At 37.1% G+C, this 25,739-nt stretch overlaps 1 protein-coding gene across 3 annotated transcripts in view; it reads right to left on the minus strand.

Annotated features, from left to right (window-relative positions):
- The window catches only part of LOC141362494 (synaptotagmin-7-like), a 128,119-nt gene that overhangs the window by 55,536 nt on the left and 46,844 nt on the right, over window positions 1-25,739 (minus strand). For 2 of the 3 annotated variants that reach the window (XM_073864653.1, XM_073864654.1), the window contains exons 2-3: window positions 15,317-15,420; window positions 420-499 (exon numbers count right to left, since the gene is read on the minus strand). In XM_073864653.1, the coding sequence (XP_073720754.1) occupies window positions 420-499; window positions 15,317-15,420 (184 nt within the window). Of the gene's footprint in view, window positions 1-419; window positions 500-15,316; window positions 15,421-25,739 lie in introns of those variants that run through there. The other variant, XM_073864655.1, reaches the window with a different exon arrangement.

Raw genomic sequence — 25,739 nt, forward strand, 5'->3', positions numbered from 1 at the left:
CATCATAAAAAGTACACAAGGACCTGCAAGCATAGATATTCATTAAGCCAAAACATCACAAACCACAATACAAGTAAGACATCATCACCAGCGTACATCTCCAAGAACAAGCATCTCATAAACAAGAAACATGCAAAACATCTGAAGACGATCGACAATCAAAACGTGATCCTGCTGAGCTCTCCTCAAACGCACACACATGCAAACACACTTCAGATCTTCATCATCATTCATAAAGCTGGAATCCTACGGAGAGCTCAGCACGGCTGCTGAATGAATGCAGTTCATCGGCCCACAAATCTAAACTTCGAAGAATTATAAAGTTATCACTTAAAATGACTTCCATTGATTCAAAACACACCTGTTATCTGTCATGACTGATGCGTTTCGAAAACATAAATAAAATCCCTTGCACCTACTTGATGGCTTTTTTTTCTCCTCTTCCTCTTCCTGAATCAGGAGTGCCCACTGACTCCACACCCGGTTTATTCCTCTTCCCCTGTGATGAACATAAAAGGAGAAAGCAAAGAACAGAAAAGCAAAGGTTATTCCCAAGCTCTTCATTGATCCAGGGCTTCTCCAGCTTTTGTACCATTACCCTTCCTTCCCTCTTCTCCTCCCAGATGCTGATTGCTCAAATCACACGGTCCGTCCTAAGTCATCTCCATAGTAATTAAACCACACGCAAGCCTCATATTTACATGGAAATAGCCAATTTAGCTTTCGACAGCGTCACGGGCTACAAGAGAGACGGAGAGATCGTGTGGGTGAACGGAAAGGCAGAATGACAGAATGTGTCTTGTGTGGAGTAGGTGGTGTTGTGGAAACCCTCCATAGAAGTCAATGCTGTCCGCCTCTCTGCTCTTGAAAAGGGCGAATTGACAGAGCCCTGAATTCAGTTTTAGACTTAAAAATACAAGGAGCACTGTTACAAATAATGAGTTACATAACCTGACTACTTTTTGAAGTATTCTTTACACTTTTTAAAAGTATAGTCTATTTTTATCTATACTATGGTCTCTTGAACAAAGGCCACATGCAAAATGTGGTTAAGGTTTGTCATCGTTCTGTACCAACTACACAACAACTTATTATTATAAAGTTATGTTTTTGGGCCATTTTTGCCTTCATTAGATAGAGAGAATGTGAGGAAAGCAAATGAAAGTATAGGATGGAAAGAAGGTCACGGGATCGGCAAAGGCCGAAAGTGCGTCTGCACCATATGTCGTGGCACTGCCCACTACGGCATCGGCTCCAACAAAGACTTAATTTCTCTTCAAACTACACACGGCTAATAACCTTTAAACTAATCTATAAACTGTTGTAAACCTCCAGGCAACACTTTAAAATTTTTGTTTTTACAAACTTTCAGGACTGTACAAAGACACCAGACGACTCAGGGCCGGATCCGAAATAGAGCCGCTGACTTCGGCACAGATCGGTTGTGGATCCGGCCCGGAGTCGTCTGTTGTCTGGGTTACACATGGCCATTTAGGAGTGCTTTTTACATTGAAGAAAAATTTACTATACATCACAATGTTCTCTATCAACAAAAATACAAAAAGAAGTCAGAATTTAAAAACATTTAATAATTTGGTGTATTAAACATTAAGGTGACCAGATTTTTAAAATGAAAACCGGGAATATTTCCTAGTTCAATAGTCAAAATATCAATAAAATCTCATTTGTTGTTATCTATAAATTAAAAAATGGGGACAAAACATTTTCTGCAAAAATGACTTTCTTACTTAGTATTTTTGTCTTGTTTTCAGTACAAAATAATATCTAAAAATTCTTAAATCAAGATCCATTTTCTTCATAAGCAAAATCCCCTAAGAAAAAATTCTCGCTTTAAGACAAAAATATTAAACTGAAGTGAATTTGTGCTTAAGACGAGCAAAAAATCTGCCTATGGGTTAAGATTTTTTGCTTGTTTTTGCGGATTTAATATTTTTGGTCTAAAAACTAGACTTGAAGAGTTTCGTTGCAAAACGAGATAAATCCATTTTTTAACATTTTTGTGAAAACATGTTTATTATTATGTTATCATGTTATTATTTTGTTTTATGGTGCTACTTAGCTGTATTTTTTAAGTTATGAAGGTTTAAATCAAAACAAACCAACTGCAGTTGCATTGAAATGAATTGGAATGCACAACCAAAAAACGAGATTTCTGAACAATTAAAAAAAACGGTGGTTATCTCGTTTTGCAACAAAACTCTTCACTTATTTTCTTAGGTCATTTTGCTTAACAAGGAAATGAATACTGTTTTAAGAATTTTTTGAATATTTGTAATAAAAACAGGAGAAAATACTAAGTAAGAAAATATTTATTTTGTGTTTCTAATTCAATTAATTGAACAATTTCTGTAGACTAAATCTATTTTTAGTGCACAGATATGACATATCTCATCAAAAATTACTTCAGGCATTACTTCAGCTGATGTCATAGCATTGTAAACGTTAAGAACAGAAGAAATAATGCAAAATGTAAACATATTTAGCCTAAACAAAACAAATGCTCAATACTATGCTGTGCTCAGTTCACTTTATTGGTTTATTACTTAACATGAGTAGTTAGTACCTTAACCCCAGATAACTTTGACTGTTTTCATATCTTGATTGATGATAACTTGATGACGCTTTCTCATGTGTCTCGTAGTAAATTCTTCTTCGCTAAATCAGTGGCACGCAACTAAGAAATCAGTGTAGCTCGCGGCACCCCTGCTGGAGAAAATAATAATTACATGATTGCTCCGGTCTGGTACTACAAAGACTACCTGCTGATCGGGTTTTTTAGTGTATTTGCTGGTTGTTTTGGACGTGCTGTAAAATGGGGACATTTCCAGGGACAGCTCCAGTCGGGGACAGAACACCAAGAAACGGGACTGTCCCCGGAAAACGTGGACGTCTGGTCACTTTTTTAAACATGCAGACACAGGACAAAAAACGACTTGATCTCTATTATTGTAGCCTACAAGGTGATGCTTTTGTATAAATTAAATTTCAATTGTACAAAAATGTACAATTATTCAGGGAAAAAATCTTTAGAATGAAGCACTACCTTGTGGAAGTGGCACCTGGGCGAAAGAGCTTAGCAGGCATTTTAACTCTTTCCCCGCTATTGGCTGGTTATGGATTGGTTATCTCAATTAAGAGTAAACATTTGCATTAAAAAACATGTTCCTGATAATTTTTTACGTTTATCGATTATCGCAATTATCCACTAGATGGTGCACTTACCCAAACTGAAGCCAAAACGTTATTTAATAATTTTAAACTCTGTGTATGTTTGGATAATTGTTCTGAATCTGATCTCTAACAAAAAATTTTTTACAAAAATGTAATTATTTCAGCTTTTTGCTAAAAATGTGTATTTTTAAAATACAAATACCGTTATTTAAGAGTTTATAAGCAGAGAAAAAAATATAGATAGGATGAAACGTTTTTTTTTCCCATGGTCTGTTCTTTCATTTGATATATTTGTATGTTTATATATTTTAAGAAGAAAATTTTCCTGGAAGGCAAGGCATTTTGTAAAACTTTTGTGAAAATCACAAAAAAGCTGGTGGGCAACTTTTCAAAAAATGGCTGGCGGCGAATGAGTTAAGAGTTGTAATCCTTATTCTAAACAAATGCAAAATGCAAAAAAACTCACGCCTCCTATTTTCTACAAGTTTCAGATTTTTTTTGAACATGGGTACCCCTTACGTACCATGGGTAGTCGTTACTTATCAAATTCCTTTTATGGGCACTTCCCCCGGAAAAGCACGCCCACATGTCAATCAGAGCGAGAGACCGAGAACGACGAGTAGAAGTCACAAGCATCATTTCACTTGACACTATTGTTTTATATCAAGACTCAACAATGACACAAAAGAAGTGTGTTTTTGGATGTAAGGAGAAGAAAGCCTTGTTTAACTTTCCAAGTAAGCCAGCCTTATGGAAACAATGGATATAGTTTGTTTATCCCGGGTAGCAACAGAGTTTTGCGTGTGTATTTGTTTAACACTGGATTTTGTTGAAAAGTCCCAAATGAGTTATGTAAGTAAAACTGCTTATTATGCTGTATTATGTTGTAACTCGGCACGTAAGTTCATATCATGTAAAGAGATGAACATGTAGTAAATCATGTTTACTAGTAAATAAGTAAATACTCTCCTCGCATAAATTCTACAAATGCATATGCAATAAGGTTAGCCACAAAAATAGATGCCTGTTCAGCGTTAATTTCAGTGCGTGTCTTTAGTAAATCCTGGCAGTCGTTTATTATCGCCAAAAGATACATTTAGTTAGTAAATCTGGCCTATTGTATCAATTAATACGAATGAGCCACCTCATAAAACAGTTACGAATTGCCACAAGATTGTGTTGGAGATACAGACAAATGTCATCTGATGTGCAACACTGCACAAAAAAGATGCTTACACAGGGTTTATGTGAGCCCTGAAGATAAGTTTAATGGCCAAAGAAAAAAACCCTGAATAAGCTTTATTTTACAACACCTTAAAGAACACAACAACCAGCATTCTGTGTCGTGATACATTTAAAACGAAAGCCAAGGTACAATGACTGCATGTCCAATGACTTTACGTTTATTATAGTGAAGTGATCTAGGTTTAATTGGATTCAATGACAACGCTGATAGAACGTAATTGCCTATTTTACGAGAAATGCAATAATGTAACTTTAAAAGACGTGCATAACACATCTGCATCGCTCCATCAGACTCCTGCATTTTCACTTGGAAAGTTTAGCATGTGCAAACTTTTTAAATGAGATTCCTCAACACGGACGAACACAACAGAGAGGAAAATAAAAATCGTCTTGGACCAAACCACACCCTCCCTGTCGTCCACTCATCCATGTCTCATCTGTGTTAAGTGGTTACTGTGGAGACGGCCATAGCGTAGTTTAAATCTCCTGGCAGTGAGATGTGTCCCAGAGCTCTCAATGTCTTCTTCTATCTCATCTCTTTTCTCCCCATGGCTATCATCTGGGCAGGCCTTCTGCCTCTCTCTCTGGCTTTGAGCGTGTGTGTCTGGCTGTATCGGAGAGAGCTGAGGGATGGGATATCATGAGCTATCCACAACAAAGGGTTTCAAACATGCTGCCTAGCTGTGCTCGGTGATTGTCCTGGATACACAAAGCTCCTGGAGCAAGGGCAAAATATGCATTCACTTTTCGGTTTTTCTGAATGTACCCGTGAAAAAGTACGGGACCTGCTGGAACAAATCAGCCTAAGGTGTCAGCTCATCGAAGTGAACTCGAAAATAAAATGGATAGGCAAATCAAATCCTAAAGCTTTATGGGTGCATGTTGTTTGAAAAACAAAGCATTCAAATTATAATGTTCAAATTTCAAAATCAAACAATTCCCCTTAGCAGCAAATGGTTTGTTGATCTTCTTGTATTATTGTGTCATTGCATTAGCAAGTTCACACCAACACTATAACGATAAAGATACAATAAACGATATTATTGGGATCACTTTCTGAGCGTTTTTTTTTTCAACTAATGAACAATAAACCATTGACAACCAATCAAATGCACGCACATTTGAAAAGACGTGGCACTGTGGAGAAGCTCATTTCTGAGGTCTATAACAAAAAGTTTACAAAGAATGGTGTGAAAAGGGAAAAACATCCAGTATGCAGCAGTCATGTAGGCGAAAATGGCTTGTTGATGCTAGAGGTCAGATGAAAAAGGGCTGACTGATTCAAGCTAATAGAAGAGCAACTTTGACTGAAATAACCACTCATTACAACCGAGGTATGCAGCAAAGCATTTGTGAAGCCACAACACGCATAACCTTGAGGCGGATGGGCTACAACAGCAAAAGACCCAACTGGGTACCACTCATCTCCACTACAAATAGGAAAAAGAGGCTACAATTTACACAAGCTCACTAAAATTGGACAGTTGAAGATGACTGTGATGAGTCTTGATTTCTGTTGAGACATTCAGATGGTAGAGTCAGAATTTGGCGTAAACAGAATGAGAACATGGATCTATCATGCCTTGTTACCACTGTGCAGGCTGCTGGTGGTGGTGGTGTAATGGTGTGGGGGTGTTTTCTTGGCACACTTTAGGCCAATTGGGCATCATTTAAATGCCATGGCCTACCTGAGCATTGTTTCTGACCATGTCCATCCCTTTATGACCACCATGTACTCATCCTCTGATGGCTACTTCCAGCAGGATAATGTACCATGTCACAAAGCTTGAATCATTTTAAATTGGTTTCTTGAACATGACAATGAGTTCACTGTACTAAAATGGCCCCCACAGTCACCAGATCTCAACCCAATAGAGGATCTTTGGGATGTGGTGGAACGGGAGCTTCGTGCCCTGGATGTGCAACCCACAAATCTCCATCAACTGCAAGATGCTATCCTATCAATATGGGCCAACATTTCTAAAGAATGCTTTCAGCACCTTGTTGAATCAATGCCACGAAAGGGGGTCAAACACAGTATTAGTATGGTGTTCTAATAATCCTTATATAAATAATTCAATTCGTTTTTAGTGTGCACACACCCTAAGAGACTTGATTTAAACAAAAAGGACAGTCCAAGATTCATAGAGCCATACAAACATGAGTCAGTCGGCCAAAGGGGACAGCAGTACACAAAACACACACGCAATACACACTCACCACATACATTTAACTTAATTTGGTTTTATATAAAATTAATAATACATATAATATAAACTAACTACTAATAGCTACAAGAAAATGGGGCAGATTTCTATATAAACCAGCATGTAGTACTTAACATAACTGTTAAATCCACAGTACGCCACGCAACAAAACTAACAAGTGATTCTTCTTCTCATATAAGCTTCCATATACTAGACTATATATAGATACATTATGTCATCAAATGGTAATACCATAGTACTCTGTGATTCACCTTAAATCAAAATATAATGAGCAGTTAAAAGCACATTAAAATCAATGCACCAATCTGATCTCTAGAACACACCATTAAAGAAGGTTATCCAGAACATGTGAACAGAAACACGTGCGTCATGAGTCATGAACACAAGACTTAGAAATACATGACGTGCCATCAGACCCAGATATGCGTTATGTCATAGCATGTATAAAGCATGAGTGACCTTGATATGTGACATGCATTTATTATGCAGTTATACGCACACACACACACACTGCTTTTTTGATTTTGTCATCATTCAAAGCTCAAGGAATCATTTATCAATATATTTCTAAAAACAATCCCATATCCTTCTTAACCATTTATACACACACACACACACACACACACACACACACACACACACACACACACACACACACACATATATATATATTACTAGCATAATATTATTATTTAAATTATATATAATTTAAATAATAATATTATGCTAGTATGTATATGTTTATATAATTTGCATATATGTTGCTTAACATGGAATTTTAAGAAATACAGTAATTACAGTATTAACATGGTAATATGTCCACAAACTGTTTCACTTTAGTTATACAGTGCAAAAACTCAAATGCATGTAAATGCATATTATTTTTAAAGATATTTTACTGGCACACAAGATAAAATACTGATTAAGATTGCATATAAGCAAATCAAACATTAATTTGTCCACCCATCAACACATAAATAACTACTCTTAGTAAAGTCACTAAACATTCAAATCACACCACCTGTCTCAGATTTAAAAACACACACACACACACACACACACACACACACACACACACACACACACACTCACAGTGTACTTACACGCTGCAGTTTCTGGGTAAGAAGTTGCTGCTTTTGACATTCAAGAATAAGCTATCAAAGAAAACTCATCTATCATTCAGCTGTATCATGAAATTTTCAAGCGTGAGACAAAATAAAGGGGAGAGGGCTGGATGAGGCGGGGTCTTAAACAGAAGTCAGGGAAAAAGTGAGACACAAGACCATAGGGCTGATGATGAAGAGAGGAGAGAGAGGAGAAAGCTATGTAGCTCAAAAGAGACGTGAGCAACAACCATTCATATGGGTCCATATTGAAAACGAGCTGCTATTGGTGGTGTGTGACAAGAAACGTGCACACGAGAGAGAGAGAGAGAGAGAGAGAGAGAGAGAGAGAGAGAGAGAGAGAGAGAGAGAGAGAGAGAGAGAGAGAGAGAGAGAGAGAGAGAGAGAGAGAGAGAGAGAGATGTGCATTCAGTAGCATGACTCTGAGCAAAGATACTCAAACACACACACTGCTACAGGCAAAGACATCAGAAAAAACATCAGTCGCACAGACTCTCTCTCTCTCTCTCTCTCTCTCTCTCTCTCTCTCTCTCTTAACCCTTCTATCTATGGCTGGAGCAGCGCTCTGATGTGAATTTCTGTCCTTCAAACTCTCTTATAAAGTTTTGCTTTATACACAATATTCAGTAATATATTCAATACACTAATCAACATATGAATTTAGTTGCAAAAGATGCATAACTACTTTACTATAGTCAATGCACCTTTAGGGGCGTGTACACCAAAGCGTTTAAACGCCGGGCAGATGCCAACTGTGGGCACTTGCCAGCATTTTTTCAGCAAAGCGCTTTGATTGATGCTTTTGTTTTGTTCATTAGTCGTTGTACCATGTGCCGGTTGGTTGTTGTGGTTGTCCCTCCCCTCATCCACTGTGATTGGATAGCTGAGTAAAATGTTGTTTCAACTCTGGGCGCTCAGCGCGGAAAAAAACGCCAGCTGCTAGCATTTTTAAAAAGCAAGGCGCTGCCATTAGAAACAATTAAAAACATAGGCCAGCTGCAGGCGTGAACGCGCCCTTAACTCTTTCACTGCTATTGACGAGTTATCTCGTCAATTAAAGGGGACATATCATGAAAATCTGACTTTTTCCATGTTTAAGTGCTATAATTGGGTACCCAGTGCTTCAATCTAGAAAATGTGAAAAACCCAGTAACTTTGTTTTGATAAACCATTCTCTACAAGCATATGAAAAAATAGGCCATTGAAATTTGGCTCCCCTTGTGATGTCAGAAGGGGATAATACCGCCCCTTAACCCTGTAAAGCCCTCGGTTGTAATATTAAAACATCAGTTTAAGGTCTAATAAAATATACCTGTACATGTTTTTCTCTTTAAAACCATATTTACACAACTAAAAAGTCTGATTGTTTTAACCCTACAATGATTTAGATTGGTAGACTTTGTAATGTACAATGACTAATATATATTTTTTCGTGATAAGTTATGTGTCTAGATCAGCTGAATGTTTTGATTAATTTAAGATAAAATATGAATGTTTTGATTATAAGATTTTAAGCTTATGATGTCAATGTTGTAATGTTACAACATTAAGTAGCAAAATTGACCTGCGCACCTTGCACATTACATGATTTAGCTGTACTTCTAAACTGTTAAAAATCTACCTTTTTAATCATTTTTTGGTAGCAACAAAATATGATATTGATTTTTAATGTCTCTGATACTATTTTGAGTTGTAATAAAAGTTTTAATGTTATTAAATATGTTTTTAGAAAATGAATTATTTATTTAAGAATTTGAAAGTATTTATGTAGCAATATTTGAAACTATCTGTATCTTATTATTTATAAAATATACTTAGCTGGCCCTGGTGTCTGGACTTTGTTTGCACAAATATCTGTTTTCTGCATAAGGGCCAGGTAATAATGTTCTGTAATGTGGGGTGGGGGGTACTGGTGCTATTAGCATTATAAAAAGAGGACAGTAAGCTCACTATCCAACCACGGCACTGCAATATAGTGCAGAGATCAGCTCATTTGCATTTAACAGGACACACTCAAAATGCCACATTTTTGCTCACACCTCAAAGTGGCAATTTTAACATGCTATAATAAATGATCTATATGATATTTTGAGCTAAAACTTCAAATATGTACGCTGGGGACACCAAAGATTTATTTCACATCTTAAAAAACCTTGTGAAATGTCCCCTTTAAGAGAAAACGCTTCCCTACCAATGACAAGTTTTTACAGTAATCTTTAATTCAATTATTATCCACTAGGTGGCGCTCTTAACCAATTCACACATCAACTAATTCAACAACATTATGCTTTGATCATTATTCTGAATCTGATCTCTAATAAAAGTCCTTTACAAAAATGCAATTATCTCAACTTTTTGCTCGAAATTTTGTCTTTTTGAAGACACCTACCCATATTTGAGAAGTGATAAAAAGAGAACAAATGAAGGTTATTTGTTGTTATTTAAAAGCAGAAGATCTGTTCTTTCATTTGATATATTGTATGTTTATACATTTAAAGAAGGTGACATTAAACTTTTGTGAAAATCATAAAAATGCTGATGCTGTCTGGCAACTTTTTGAAAAACGCTGGCGAGGAAAGAGTTAATCTTCTCTCCGTCATACTCTTGCATTTTCGGTTTGCTTTTAAAGTTCTCTCGAAATTTGCATGTACATTAGCTCATGATAAACAAAGAAAATCACATCAGAGTCTATTCTTGAAACACACAGACTTTAGTAATATGCCGAGCTGCACAGATTTTCAGTGAACAGCAGCACCTGCGCACAGAGATCCAAACTAAAGTCAATCGAGTGTAACTGAGACCGGCTCAGCGTACCAGCTGTCACATGAGCTCCGGCACTTCTGCTGTGTCTTTTCATCGTAGTTAACACATTTCTCTTATAAAAATAATTGCATTTCCGTGGTTGAAATGTTAAGACCTTGCAAAAAAAAAAAACAAGTGCGAAAAGAAATATAAGAAATGTGGTTTTTGGAACATCGTGTTCTGATGTCTTTGCTTGTATTGATCTTTCCTTTGTCAACCTTCTGTCAAGACTTTCACTGATTTAATATCAGGCTACTATTATTTGATAGTATGCTCTACTCTCACAGGCATCACAGATAGCATGCAAAATGACAGAGCCCAGCTAGTAGGAAGATTATTAAGTCCTTCTTAATAATCCCTCTCACCATTCATTGCTAAAAAAACAGCCTGGAGAAACTGCTCGGTTATATGAATTACAAAAAAGTGCCGTACGGACACCTCAGGACAGGGTGTAATTATCATAGCAGTGCACACGCACAGAATCTTTATTAAGTATTTAATACCAATCCGCTTGACCTCACGACGTCCAGTCATTACGCAGGGGAACTGACTCAGAGCATTACTAGCGGCATTCGAAACGTTTGCACATATTTTCGAATGAAACGAGATGTGCATTGAGAAGCGATTTAATTGATTAGAAATCGTCTGAGTGTGAAAAGCTCATGACAGGTGGTACAAAGCTACAAAAAAATAACATCTGCAAGTCATCCGAGAGGCAGAGCAAACTATTTCATGAAAGATCATAAAAATGTTTTCTTTGGAGTAACACGCACCGATGAATCGTGCACAATAAGACGAGGAACGTGTATTAACTGAATAGAGCTGATTTAAAAAAAATTATGCTGAATTTAAATGAGCAATTGATTCAGAGCTGAAACGAAATGCCTGATGAACAGTTTTCTTTCCTTTACCGATGCTTCCTGTTTTAATGAAGGGCTCTTTATAAACCACAAAACATTTCGATTTTAAATCCATTCATATCACGTACTTAATAAAAAAACTTTACAGCTTACATTGTGCGTGTCAATGATTTAACACATGCAGATATGATTATGTACTGTCAACGACAACAAGGACAGATGAAAGGATAGGAGTATCTCTTTAACAACTCAATAGTTTCTCCAAAGCAAATGGATTTGTGAGGTCTCATTAAGGAAGACATCTGAGACCTACATTAAAAAAAGAAACACGACATTACCCTGTACTCGGGCTATTAGCAAGCAATATCTGAGCAATAAAGTGTTCCTTTCGAAATGGCTTGCAGGCGGAAAAAGGAATACAAAGTTGTGATACTGTAAATATCAAAAAAGCAAGATAAAATATACATGAAACATCAGAATATTTGGTATCCCTGTCGTCCTGTTTGTCCTTGGATGAGCGGAGGATGATATATCTATATCTCATACTGTCTCAATGATCTTAGTCCGTCTGAAAGGCCTGTCTGGGGAGAAGATGCAACCCAATTCCTCAACACGAGCAGAAATCTCATCCACCCAGCAGACCTACACATACTATCCCTCTTATTATTTCATATTCCCATCAATACCCTTTCTTCACCTTATGAAGGTCAAAGGTCGGGTGTACTGATAAACAGGGTCGGCTCACAGTCTTGCCCCTAGTGGCCCTACATGAAACAACAAGCAGCAAGTTCCTAGTATGATGTCAGGAGAGAAGGTCAACCAATCTCTTAAACTTTCTCCCCGTTTTTGACCTCCAGAGGTTTAGTAGATCGAAAAATATAACTCCTTATGTGAGAAGGATGGTTAAGTTTTAATTCAGTGAAATGTAATAAATATAAAACTTAACTCATAATTCTCATTCACTTCTATTATCCACAAGCTTCTGTCGATGAGTGACTTTAAATTGGGCTCAATCCGATTTTATTGCTTTATTGACCTCAGAACTGACTGCCTTTGCCCACAACAGATGCAGGGATGACATATTTTTATAAGCAAAACCCGAAAGCAAGTTTGCATTTTAGCACTTTGTCCCGAAGTCAATTTTTTTGGGTTACACACCCTAAATAAAATCTTGGGTTACAATAAGCCCAAGAAATTTTCATGTTTTATTTTACGACATAAAACACACCAGTAATACCCGCACTTGTGACTTTTTATAGCTTTAATGTGTCTTTAACTCTTTCCTCGCCACTGACAAGTTGACTCATCAATAAAGAGAAAACGCTTCCCTGCCAATGAGGAATTTTTCCGGCAATCCGTATTTTCCGCTATTATCCACCAGGTAGCACTCTTACCCAAATTATAAAACCCGGAAGCAACCCCTTACCATGGGTTCACACCAGCCGCGTTTGAGGTGTCAAATTCGCGTCTACCGCGTCTAGTTTGCTGCTTAAACATTTTGAGTTAACGTGCTTCATTCACACGTGAAAGACGCGCGTGAAATTCTAGTTATCGAGAAATTCACGTGGAAATTTGTGTCATGGGAGGGGCTTCTGCGACTCTTCTGCGCTTGCTTTCTGTAATCTCGTCACTACTAGAGCAAGCTTCTGATTGGTTAATGTGGCGCGCTTCTCCGCCAAAGTTCACATTTTTCAACTCGCTAAACGGCTCATTCGCGCTGCGAGACCTCCAGACACGCGTCAACGCGTCTTTACATTAACTTAACATTGAAATCACTCGCGCTTGACGCCTCTACCGCGGCTGGTCTGAACGTAGCATTAGGGCAAAAAATTCAAACTCCATGTATGTTTTGAGAATCGCTCCGAATCTGATCTCTGTCACAATACAAACACGCAATTAGCTATGTTTTTGCTCAAATTTTTTTATTTTTGAAGAACCCTGCCCATATTTGAGAGGTGATAAAAAGAGAATAAGTTTTGTTCTTAATGTTCTTTCATTTGATATATTGTATGTTTACATATTTAAAAAAGAATATTTTCGGAAAGGCATTAAACTTTTTGAAAGTCATAAAAAATGCTGCAACTTTTTTACGAAACGCTGGCGGGGAAAGAGTTAAAAGGGCTTTTTGGGGACTGTAAACGTCATCACGCATTAAGATCTTGAAAACGATGCAACATGGGCACAATTCCCAACAAAGATTCATCCACAGAGTATTTCCTTATCAGGGAACATGTTAATAAATGTGTTTAATAAAGTTTAAAAGCTGTCGAAAGCTTTTGGGTGAAAAAGTTGATGTCGAGAGTAGGGATGGGACAATTACCGGTTTCACGATTAACCACAATAAAATGTCCTGACGGTTAGTATTATCGTTTAAAATGTAATTATCATTACAACCATGTTTGATTAGCGTGATTTTGAAAACTTGCGGTAAATCCTGTCCAGCCAGAATCAGATTGACGCAGGCGTACACATGAAACATAGTTTTTTTTGCACAAGAAGGCATTTAAGGGATAATGTATTGTATTAATTCACGGTAAACTTATTAGACAGATTTATTTTATTTTTTTCAGGGACATGAAATATTAAATTGTGATTTTCAAAAATAAAACTTGTTCAAATGTTTTCAGTGTGTGTATCAGTCCTTTTTGAACATTTCCATCTCATTTTAACAAAACCATGATAATATTGATAACCGTGATAACTTTGGTCACTTTAATCATGATATGAAATTTTCATACCATCCCATCCCTAGTCGAGAGTCCGAGAGTACTTTGTCGAAGCCTGAAAAATTAGCTTTATATTTTTAGTGAATGCATTTAGACTTCAAAATTCATAAAAGTTCATCTGTAAAGATTATCTTGTCAGACAAAAGGTGCAAACTAAATAAATTTTTCTTAAACACAAAATGTATTTTTTGTGATAATCCAAATCTTCGAAAAAATGAATGGGCTTTTTGGCGAGGGAACCAATGCCCCGCTAACTTCCGGGTTGGCCTACAAAAATACGTCATCCCTGCACTGCATAGGGTCAAAACATCTTTATTTATTAATACACACATAAACAAGTATGTATATATTACTATAGTGATTTCCCATGGTCTCTGCTTCATTCCAGTTTGCAGACAATTTCTCATCATAAATGTTGATCTGTCCATGTTCAAAGAGTTAAACGATAACTATGTCATTGTGATGAAACACATCCTGACTACGACACACCCCTTTAAGCCATTGTTCCTGGCTTTTGTTTATACAGGGTGTGTCTGGCACAAAACCCAGGAATGTTACTAGGTCCCCATCCCGGAAACGATCCCAGGAACAATTCCGGGGCGCGTTTGCATCACACAGAAGACACTCTGGCAATTTTATGACAATTTTCTGGGATCAGTGCGTTGTGTGAGAGGTTTAAGTTTAAAGATCCCTCACAGTTTCTCTGTTGGAGGAAAGCTGATTGAATATCAATATTCAATATCAATACAGAGCAGGAATGTAAACATTACACTGCGGGTACCATGTGTTTGTATAGTAAAATTAGAGAGTGGCTTTTTTTACATTGAAACCTTTCAAGGTCACTCAAGGTCTTTCCAATCACAGCTGCCATTTATGCATGTGCTCAGGGATTGTGATGTTAAAATAACAGGTCATTATTTTTTAACTGAGACATGTTACTTCAAATGTTGAATGCAAAACCTACATCAAGTTGTGGCTCTGGGGTTGCTAAGATGCTCATAATGGTTTGCATGTTGCTATGAGGCTACAGTGCTTTGTTCGGTTGTATGCAGGTTGCAATGGGGTTGCAAAGGTGCTCTGAGTGGTTGTTTGCGTGTTGCTGTTTGGTTGTTTCGTTTTAGTGTTTGTGTGAAACTCACCAGTTTACGTTGACACCATCCGCAGACGCCGCAGAGAGCCACTAGCCAAACGCCACACACCGTCACAGCCAACGACACCAGCAGCACCGTCAATGAGATCGAGCCTGTAACACACACACAAACACACACACACACGGGGTTAATATCCGTCTGAAGGGGAGCAATCTGACATTTACTCTCAGAGTTTATGAAGTTCTCAAGACGAATCAATATTTCTCACGATGGGGGAATAAATGTGACCGGAGAACAAATGAGAAAAGGCAGAAAAAAGATAAAAAGATGTTTAAGAAATGAAAGAAGGAGAGGGAGAGAAATACAGAACAAGGTAGTAAAAAGGAAAAGAGAGAGAAAGTGAAAGTTCTGCTGAAAATACTAAACTTTAGATTTAATGCTTCTTTCGTAAAAGTTACCAGCATGTGCAAATACTCGCAAAAAAATCTGAAATGAAAAATTATAAGTTGTTTTGGAATATTGTGGTATTTTTTACAAATGACTTATCTGTGAGCTTCATTATTTTATAAAAAAATCATATGCATAATATTTACTCAAAAAAGCAAACCCCCCCCCCCCCTCTTTGAAACAATCGCTCTTTACTTCCGGTCATATGGTATGACACATGGGCGAGGTCCGGGAAACAACCCAACTTTAAACTATCCAATCAGTTCTCGATGGATGAATTCAAGTCCAGCCCTACCTTTATTCATTTCATAAGCCGGGGAAAATAAGACAATCGCTACTTCCGTTTCATGGCGACTTTAACTATAAACATGTCAACAGTTTAACTAAGATTGCTACCATTTCTAGTCAGTAAAATCAGAACCTGGCTGTACAGTGCCCCCTGTGGCCATGCATTAAAATCATCTTAAAGGAAAACACCACCGTTTTCAATATTTTACTATGTTCTTACCTCAACTTAGATGAATTAATTAGGGCGGTCAAAATTAACGCGTTAATAACGCGTTAACGCAAATTCATTTTAACGCCACTAATTTTATTAACGGAGATTAACGCAACGCGCAATTTCTGTTTGACCCTTGGTCCAGCCCATAGTTGAATGAACAGAGACGCAGACAAATGTGACTCTCTCTAAATGAGTAAAAGGTTTTCATAGAAATAAGAACATTAAGCAAATCGTCTACCAAATCCAATGCTTTAAATGCTCGTTGGACATCTGATACGATCTTTATTTATACGTCTGAGAGGTGTAACGTTACCGTCCTCCGGCTAATGCTTAATCTAATACAAAGATGCGTCTCAATTCATTTTGGTTTCGCTTTTATGCATGACTTAGAAAATAGACTGCAGGACTTGCTTGATGTTAAAAGAGACATTAAGAGAGATAAAGTTCGGTACCTGATTAATGTTAAAGAGTTATTAAGAGCGAGAAGACTCAAAAGCGATCCCCTCACGCTGACTGACTGATATCTGAAGCACGTGCACACAGACGCGCGAGTGCGCGACCCGGATATATAGACATCTACACAAAATTACAGTTTTACAAATATCTGTTTTGATAAGAATTCACGCAGGTAGGCTCTATAATCTGTTATGTTTTAAGTAAATGTTTGGTTAACTGTTGGGTAAAACTATCTGATGTGTAACATTATATTAGATCACTTAGATTTTAAGCAGTCTGTCTCAATGTCAATCAAACAAAAGGAAAAAAAGTTGAACATACATTGATGATGTTTTTGCTTTGTGTGTGCTAAATCTATTAGTTTTACCAGTGATTTTAAGGTATTGATGTGGTAATATAATGTATGGATGTGGAAATGTTTGTGGTAATTTGACTCTTTCAACTTCAAACACGTGTAGTTCTGTCATATTTTGTTATATTTCAACAAATCATGCATTGTTCTATGTTTTAATAGAGAATGTCAAAATATGAACAACTATTTTTTAAAAATTTGCTAATTCCGACTCAACTTGCCAGCACAGGTCACAAATGATGCAGCAGCAAACAAAAATGGAGAAAGAAAAATCTTCTGAAAGGAAAATTCATATACAAAACAATGGCTGGTGATTCTGTTAAAATGTAAACAGGCTGTTGTTAACATACATTTGCATAAAGCATCTATATATGTATATATGATTAGAATATTAAAAACCTGAAAAGTGTTAAATTAGGGTAAATTTAGAATGGATAAAAATGTGCGATTAATTTGCGATTAATCGCAGTTAACTCATGAAATCATGCGATTAATCTAGATTAATTTTTTTAATCTATTGACAGCCCTAGAATTAATACATACCTATCTTTGTTCAATGCTTGCACTTTTAATCTTTGTACAGCGCTTCGTGAATGTGTTAGCATTTAGCCTAGCCCCATTCATTCCTATGGCTCCAAACAAAAGTTTTATTTTGTGCCACCATACTTACTCGTGTAACTACTCATGTAATAGTCTTTAAACAGGGAAAACATGGAAGTGTTTGGTGGCTTCTAAATTCATCCCTGTTTGGATCCTCAGGAATGAATGGGGCTAGGCTAAATGCTAACACATTCACGAGGCACTGTGCAAAGATTAAAAGTGCACGCATTGAAAAAAAAGGTAGGTATGTATTAATTCGTCTAAGTTGAGGTAAGAACAGAGTAAAATATTGAAAAACGGTGGTGTTTTCCTTTAAATGCAACAGTAAATAATATCAAAGCGCATGCGCTGACATGCTTACGTAAAGTATAATCGTGTTTCTAAACGCAACAGTGCATGAAATCAAGTCTGTGTAGCTAAAAGCATTCACGGCACACACTTGACACTTTCCATAAATAAGGTCAAAGCCTTAGACTGTGAAGTCTAAAGCTGTGGAGATTGTTGAAAAGGCAGGAAAATCATGCAAAGAGTACAAACTTTTCACATAAGGTTTATTTTGCAAGATAAAGTTTATATAACACATCATAGTTTACACAGCTAACACATGCTTCATGCACAGTGTATTGTATGATCCTATACTCATGTAAAGCAGCTGATGAAGGTGTGGGATGGTTGGATGGATGGATGGATGAATGTGTAGAGAGAGCGAGATGGGGAGGAGTAAATAAAGAACATTGATCCATCCTGTCAATTTAGACAAGATGTTACACTCTTGCAATCAGTGTGTGTATACTGGTTTGGTTATACTTGCAAAGGATAAATCTATACTGTGAATTATGCAATACTTTAGTATGTCAGTATAGACACAGACAACACCTTCATTCAGCAGTGGCCGGTAACTTCGGTGGGGCACAAATGCAAAACATGCATGTAGCCTGTGGCTCGTCATGTCAAAATATGTGTTCGGCGTGTCCGCCCCTAACACACCTGACTGATTCAATGCTTCCGTGTTCGGAAGTATTTTAACTTCAGAAATGTTACACAAATGTTACAAAAAAGGAACGGTGTTGACTTCACACACATATCTTAACCAGCAGACACTGGACTGGACTCTCACGAAGGCTTTTGTGCAAACTCGACATTAAGCAACACAGCTGGATGCAATGAGAAACAAACAGATCCCTGCTGAAACAGCTGATTGTGACCGTAGCAGGCATATAAACAACATACTTATAATACATTCACACATACTCCATAACTGAGTGCCCACACCTAAATCTTATTGGTCCAAAAACCATAATCCAAAATCTCTGATTGGCTGTAATCGTGCTGCTGAATGCAGAGTTTCTTTTTAAGAAAGATAAAAACTTTGCATTACACCTTTCAAAGACACTAGCTTTGGGTCTTTATCGAAAAAATAACCTTCACCTTCATCATCAGGATGCACTGAGTGCGTATTTTGTTTGTGTCTCACACACAGTTTTATGGGAGTCTTATCTGAGTTTGTGTCAGTATAATCGTTGCTGACCCAGGGGAGAGAGAGGAGATGAAGGTGCGTCTGAGACTCCAGCCTGGAGAGAAATACAGGTGATGAAATCTTAACAAGAGAAAGCGTCCCTGGTGAAGGACACAAACACAGCACTCAAGCCATATATTTGTCCACCTAAATAGTGTGCAGTTACCCGAATCAGACGGACATAGAGAGAGGAAGAGATAAGGAGGAGTTTGGTTATTGTTTTCTGTCTGAAGATAATGCTCCTCTTAGAGGTCCTCTACGTGCTTTTGTGATTCAAATCTTTAATGTATTAAGTCGCGCTTTAATATTACAGATAAACCTGCTGTTCAGTGTCCACATATAAAACACAATAATAAGTCGTTTTATAGGTTTTGAGGTCATTACATTACCTGAAGACTCACAGCTTATCCAAAAACTGTCACAGCAAAGCACAATCAAATCAATTATTTGTGCTGCAACCGAGATCTTGTTATTATTTTATGTGTCTTCCAGACAGCAATGGTGTGAATTTTACAAAGAATGTCAATAATATTCCTGGGTCATTTTCATTGCCACCACAACTTTCCTAAAGCAAACTTTAATTTTTTATCTTTGCTTTTGGTGTGAAATGTGACATAGACACTGTGATGATATTAAACAAAGCATACAGAGATTCAGATATCTCAGCAAAGTAAAGTCTAATGCAGGGTTCACAACAGACGCAGTAGAGGCGGCAAGCACGAGTGATTTACATGTTAAGTCAATGCAAAGACGTGATTAGGCATCCTGTGGCGCGAATGGCGCATTCCGCGCGAATTAAGCGTTGCTGCGGGAAACGCGTGAGTTGAAAAATCGGAACTTCGGTAGATTTCCGTGCCGCGTTAACCAATCAGGACCCTGCTGTAGTAGTGACGTGATTAGCAAGCGAAGTGGTGGAGTCTCAGCGGAGTCGCAGAAGCCCCTCCCATGACACGAATTTCTGCGTGAATGTCTCGATAGACTAGAATTTCACTCGCGGCTTTCACGCGCGAAAAAAGCTAGTAAACTCAAATGTTTAATCGTCCAACTACGTGCGAATAGCACATTTTTGCCGCCTCTACCGCGGCTGGTGTGAATGCACAATAACACTAAAAGTCAAAAATATGAACTCAATCATTTCTCATCAGATTAAAGCATCTAAGCTGTGCTATCCACATTCCTGTTACAGTCTATATTTTTCTTTATGTCAACAACATTGTGTCTATTCTTATTTTTAAAATTTAAATTTGAAATGAGACAAATATATTTAGTAAACTAATTTGAGCTACTAAAGAACATCCAAGCAAAACGTTTTCTTGTGGCTGTCTTTCTTCTTCATGTCATAGAGATATTGTGATTGTAGTAGTCTTATCAGTGGTATGAAAAGATGACTACATCTCAAGTGCATTAAAGTCACACACACTGACTGACTCTTTATCATTTACTGGCAGTATAGTTTGAGCTCCAGAGTTTACTGCATTAAAAATCGATGTTTAGTCCTTTTTCCTATCACGACTCTGTCTAATTTTACACTTTAAGAGGTTAAACCATCTCGGTGGGACAGCAATATCAAAACCTGTTTAATTCTCAAAACATATACCTCCATGCATGTATGTAAATAAACATAATAAAACATGATATATGATATAGCACCTTATTTATCAGACGGGGACTGAAATTGTTCTTGCATCACAGTATCCATGTTTACAACATGATATAAATATATACAAACTGATGCATTCAAAAATTTGTCAAATTCACCATTTTATACTTTTGGCCTATGTGCCAAAAACAGTGCAATGAATGAATGGTGTTAACAATTTAGGAGCTTATATGCAAAGGCAGCTCTACGCCACCTCCATCAAAAATGAGATAATGACATTGACCGAATACGGGAATACCGCTTTGTTATCAGAATCAGCTAAACGCGTCATCAACTTTGTGCACTAAGTGTACAAAAGGTGAATTAGATGAACAATGGTGTCCAAAGCGACAGTGGGTCACATTCAAACTTGTGAGTCGCTTGTGAGTACTTGGATCTGAATACAACCCGAATATGGTGGTGACATGGATCGCAGCGCCCCGCAGTGCTTTACTTTCTTAGTTTTTACATTCTTGTTTTCAATATTTGCAATATTTCTAGTTGCATCTCTATTAGGGCTGGGTCAGAATATTCGATTATTCGAATATTCGTTCTGTGAGATGGCATTCCATTTTTAAATTTTGAGATTCGAATATTCATTTGTTTTCTTTTCAACATTATTAGCGTTAATGCAGAGTCTGCCAAGCAAGAAGTGCACTTTACGCTCCCGCTCTATAGGTGGCGGTGTGGCGCTGAGTACCTGGCTTGCAACTGCCACCAAACCCCACAAGAAGAAGATTGCGCACGTTTGGCTAGGCTTGACTGCATTAACGTTAATAATGTTGTCAATAACATTAAAAATCTTGCAAAAACAGATTAACCTGCTTCACAAGACATCAATATGTCACCAGGAGTCATGAAGATTACTTTTGTGTTGGATATATCTGCTTTTGAGCTCACAAAAAGGCAGATCCAATGATTTGCATTAAACTTGATATTGAAAGTATGCTACCGCGTTCTTTATTTATTATAGTTCTAGTGCTGGGCAAAGATTAATCGCGATTAATCGCATACAAAATAAAAGTTCATTTTTGCATAAAATATGTGTGTGTGTGCAGTGTGTAATTATTATGTATATTTAAACACTCACACATACATATATACATTTCAGATTTTTTTTTTTAAATGTATATATAATATAAAATATATAAAATTCAAATAAATATATATACACACATGTAAATGTTTCTTTAATATATACATGAATGTGTGTGTATTTATATATACATAATATATTGTGTATAATGCTAAAAATCACTTTTATTTTGTATGCGATTAATCTTTGCCCAGCACTATTGTTAAACTCTGTTCATTTATTTTTCGTTCTTCCTTTATTTAAATAGCAGCACAATAATTACTAACACTGTAAAGGGTAGGCTAATTTCTGATTAGGAAGTGATTTTGTATGTTAAAAAAATAAACAATTGACATTAAAGTGAAATTACTGAAACTAAACGTAAGAGCCTAATAAAAAAAACTGCTTATTTACAAGAAAACATGTCAGATGCACTTAGAGGGTTTTGCATCTGAACTCCTCTGTTATTTTCAAAACATTTGGTTATTTGTACAAGTGGACCACATGGAAAAATATATAAATTATGTTAAAAAATATTTTGAGACCACTTTAAAATCGTTTTGTCAGTTCTAACTCCATTTCTGGCTTTCTCTGTCATCTGTGTGTCATATGATATTACAATTGGCTGTGCTCATTCACTTCAGGATTTGATAATGGACCAGATTGCGCTTTGAGAGAAAAGGAGAAATAAATGCGTACAAGAAGGTGAACTCTCCATCTGAAGTCTGAAAGCTCTCCTGAATGGATCTCCAGTAACCAAACACATCCTGCGCTCAAATATCCAGGGCTTTTATGTAACCTACTCGTGTCGTTCTCCTTAAACATTCAAAGCTTTTTAAAATACTCATCTGACTCATTAAACTCTGTAGCTTTTATGCAGATGGGAATTCAAATGCAACATGCATTACTCTTCACTTATGTCCTGCACTTGACTGTCAACAAGGCGGCCAAAAATAAATCAATAAAAAAAGTATAAAGAAGAAAAGTAAAATAATTATTGGTTATCCACACAACCACGCGTACACAACAGCAGCCAAAAAAGGCTCAACTTATTCTCTAATATGATGATGATGACACAACGTGATGTAATTTCTATTAAATTTGCATACTAGGGTCTTTACCATGTGTGACAGCGGCATCTGATGAACAAATCGCCATGGCGACGCACTGAGCCGGAACGCTGAAATTCTGCTGCGGGGTCCGCGAGCAACCCGAAGTTTCGCTCCAGGACTTCAACACAATTTTTGTGTGTTTGACAAAGATGGCAGCGTTACATAACCACATCTCTGACCAGTTTAATATTGTGATCTTTATTACCGAGCATTATCTTAAATTAAGGCACCAAAATCAAATTATTAGACCCCTGCTGCAGGCTGAATGAAATATTAATTACATCTAAGATGATTGAACACTTTAACAGTCATAATACCTTATTAGTTTCGGCCCCTTCGAACTGAATTTCTCCTGTGGCTGTTCTGGACCAAGATGCTACTGCTCGGTTCTACAGGCTTGTTGTCATGGATACCATAATTTAATCTTTTCCTCTGTAAGTCACATGAACCTGACGTCCCAAGTGTGCGGTTTGAGATCAGTGATGATGGTTCACATGTGGGTTTGGGTCAGTGTCATTCATTCTTTCACTTTTGTCATCTAATAATACAATCTCGCTGTCTCCGTCTCTCTGGACTTCTCAGTAAAACGTCAGATGGGAACCAAATCTCATAGAGATAAGATGATCAGACTATTAAACCCAAACAATCGCATCCATTACCATGCTAGATGATGTCACTTCTGAACAGATTTCCTGATGCTATTGTGATAACTATCAATTTCAACACGTACATTACACGTCATATCCTGATCTCACGTGTCTTTACAGGCCCTTATGGATGTGTGTGAACGGACGCACAAAAAATCAGTGTGAATGAACCCAAATCAAACAATCCTGGACACATTATCAGTGCATTTTCCAAATCTCTGTGTGAAGTGGCTAGAGACACACAGAACGACAGATAAATATACAGACATACCGAAATATATACAGAGAGAGAGAGAGAGAGATAGACAAACAGATAGACAGAGAGGTACAGACAGACAGAGAAATACAAAAAAACGACATTAGACAGAAAGACAAATACACACACACACAGAAAGACAGAGAGACAGACATAGACAGAGAAACAAGCAGAAAGACACATAAACGCATACAGTTACACAGATAGACATAGAGATGCACATGTACAGACAGATAAATACAGACAAAAAGACAGACAGACAAACAGCAAGAAAAACAGACCGACAGACAGACACATACAGTTACAGACAGACAAACACATACAGATAGAAAGACAGAGAGACAGACAGACAGGTATACAAATACAGTTACACTGACGGACAGAGAAACACCTACAGACAGACAGACACATACAGCTAGATAAAGATAGATAGATAGATAGATAGATAGATAGATAGATAGATAGATAGATAGATAGATAGATAGATAGATAGATAGATAGATAGATAGATAGATAGATAGATAGATAGATAGATAGATAGATAGATAGATAGATAGATAGACAGATAGACAGACAGACAGACAGACAGACAGACAGACAGACAGACAGACAGACATCTAGATAAAGATAGATAAACAGACAGAAAGAAATATAGACAGACACATACAGACAGACAGAGACACACAAACATCTTAATAAGGATAAATAGACAGACAGAAAGAAATATAGACAGACAGACAGACAGACACATACAGACAGACAACAAGACACATACAGCTAGATAAAGACAGATAAACAGACAGAAAGAAATATAGACAGACAGACACATACAGACAGACATACACATACAGCTAGATAAAGATAAATAGACAGACAGAAATATAGACAGACATATACAGATAGACAGAGACACACAAACATCTTGATAAAGATAAATAGACAGGCATAAAGAAATATAGACAGACAGACACATACATCTAGATAAAGATAGATAAACAGACAGACAGACAGACAGATCGACAGACAGAAATATAGACAGACATACAAACACATACAGACAGACAGACACACGCACACATACATCTACAGTATAAAGATAAACAGACAGGCAGGCAGGCAGACAGAAAGAAATACAGACAGACACATACAGTTACATATATACAAACAGACAGACACACACACACACACACACACACACACACAAACACACACACACACACAGCTAGATAAAGTGAGATAAACAGACAGACACATACAGACAGACAGCAAGAAATATAGACAGGCAGACAGACAGCAAGAAATATAGACAGACAGACAGACAGACACATACAGCTAGGTAAAGATAGATAAACAGACAGACAGACAGACAGACAGACAGACACATACAGTTACACATACAAACAGCCAGACACACACATACAGATAAAGATAGATAAACAGACAGACAAACAGACAGATAGACACATACAGCTAGATAAAGATAGATAAACAGACAGACAGACAGCAAGAAATATAGACAGACAGACAGACACATACAGCTAAATAAAGATAGATAAACAGACAGACAGACACATACATACAAAAAGATAGACAGACAGAAATATAGACAGACAGAGTGCCCTCGAAAAAGAAGTCACCGGCCGCCACTGACATACAGATACATAAATATACAGACAGACAGACATACAGCAAGAAAGATAGACAGACAGACACATACAGTTACACATACAGACAGACAGACAGACAGACAGACACATACAGCTAGATAAAGATAGATAAACAGACAGACAGACAGACAGACACATACAGCTAGATAAAGATAGATAAACAGACAGACAGACAGACACATACAAAAAGATAGACAGACAG

Source organism: Misgurnus anguillicaudatus, unplaced genomic scaffold (genome assembly GCF_027580225.2).
Source record: "Misgurnus anguillicaudatus unplaced genomic scaffold, ASM2758022v2 HiC_scaffold_27, whole genome shotgun sequence".
Taxonomy (NCBI): domain Eukaryota; kingdom Metazoa; phylum Chordata; class Actinopteri; order Cypriniformes; family Cobitidae; genus Misgurnus; species Misgurnus anguillicaudatus.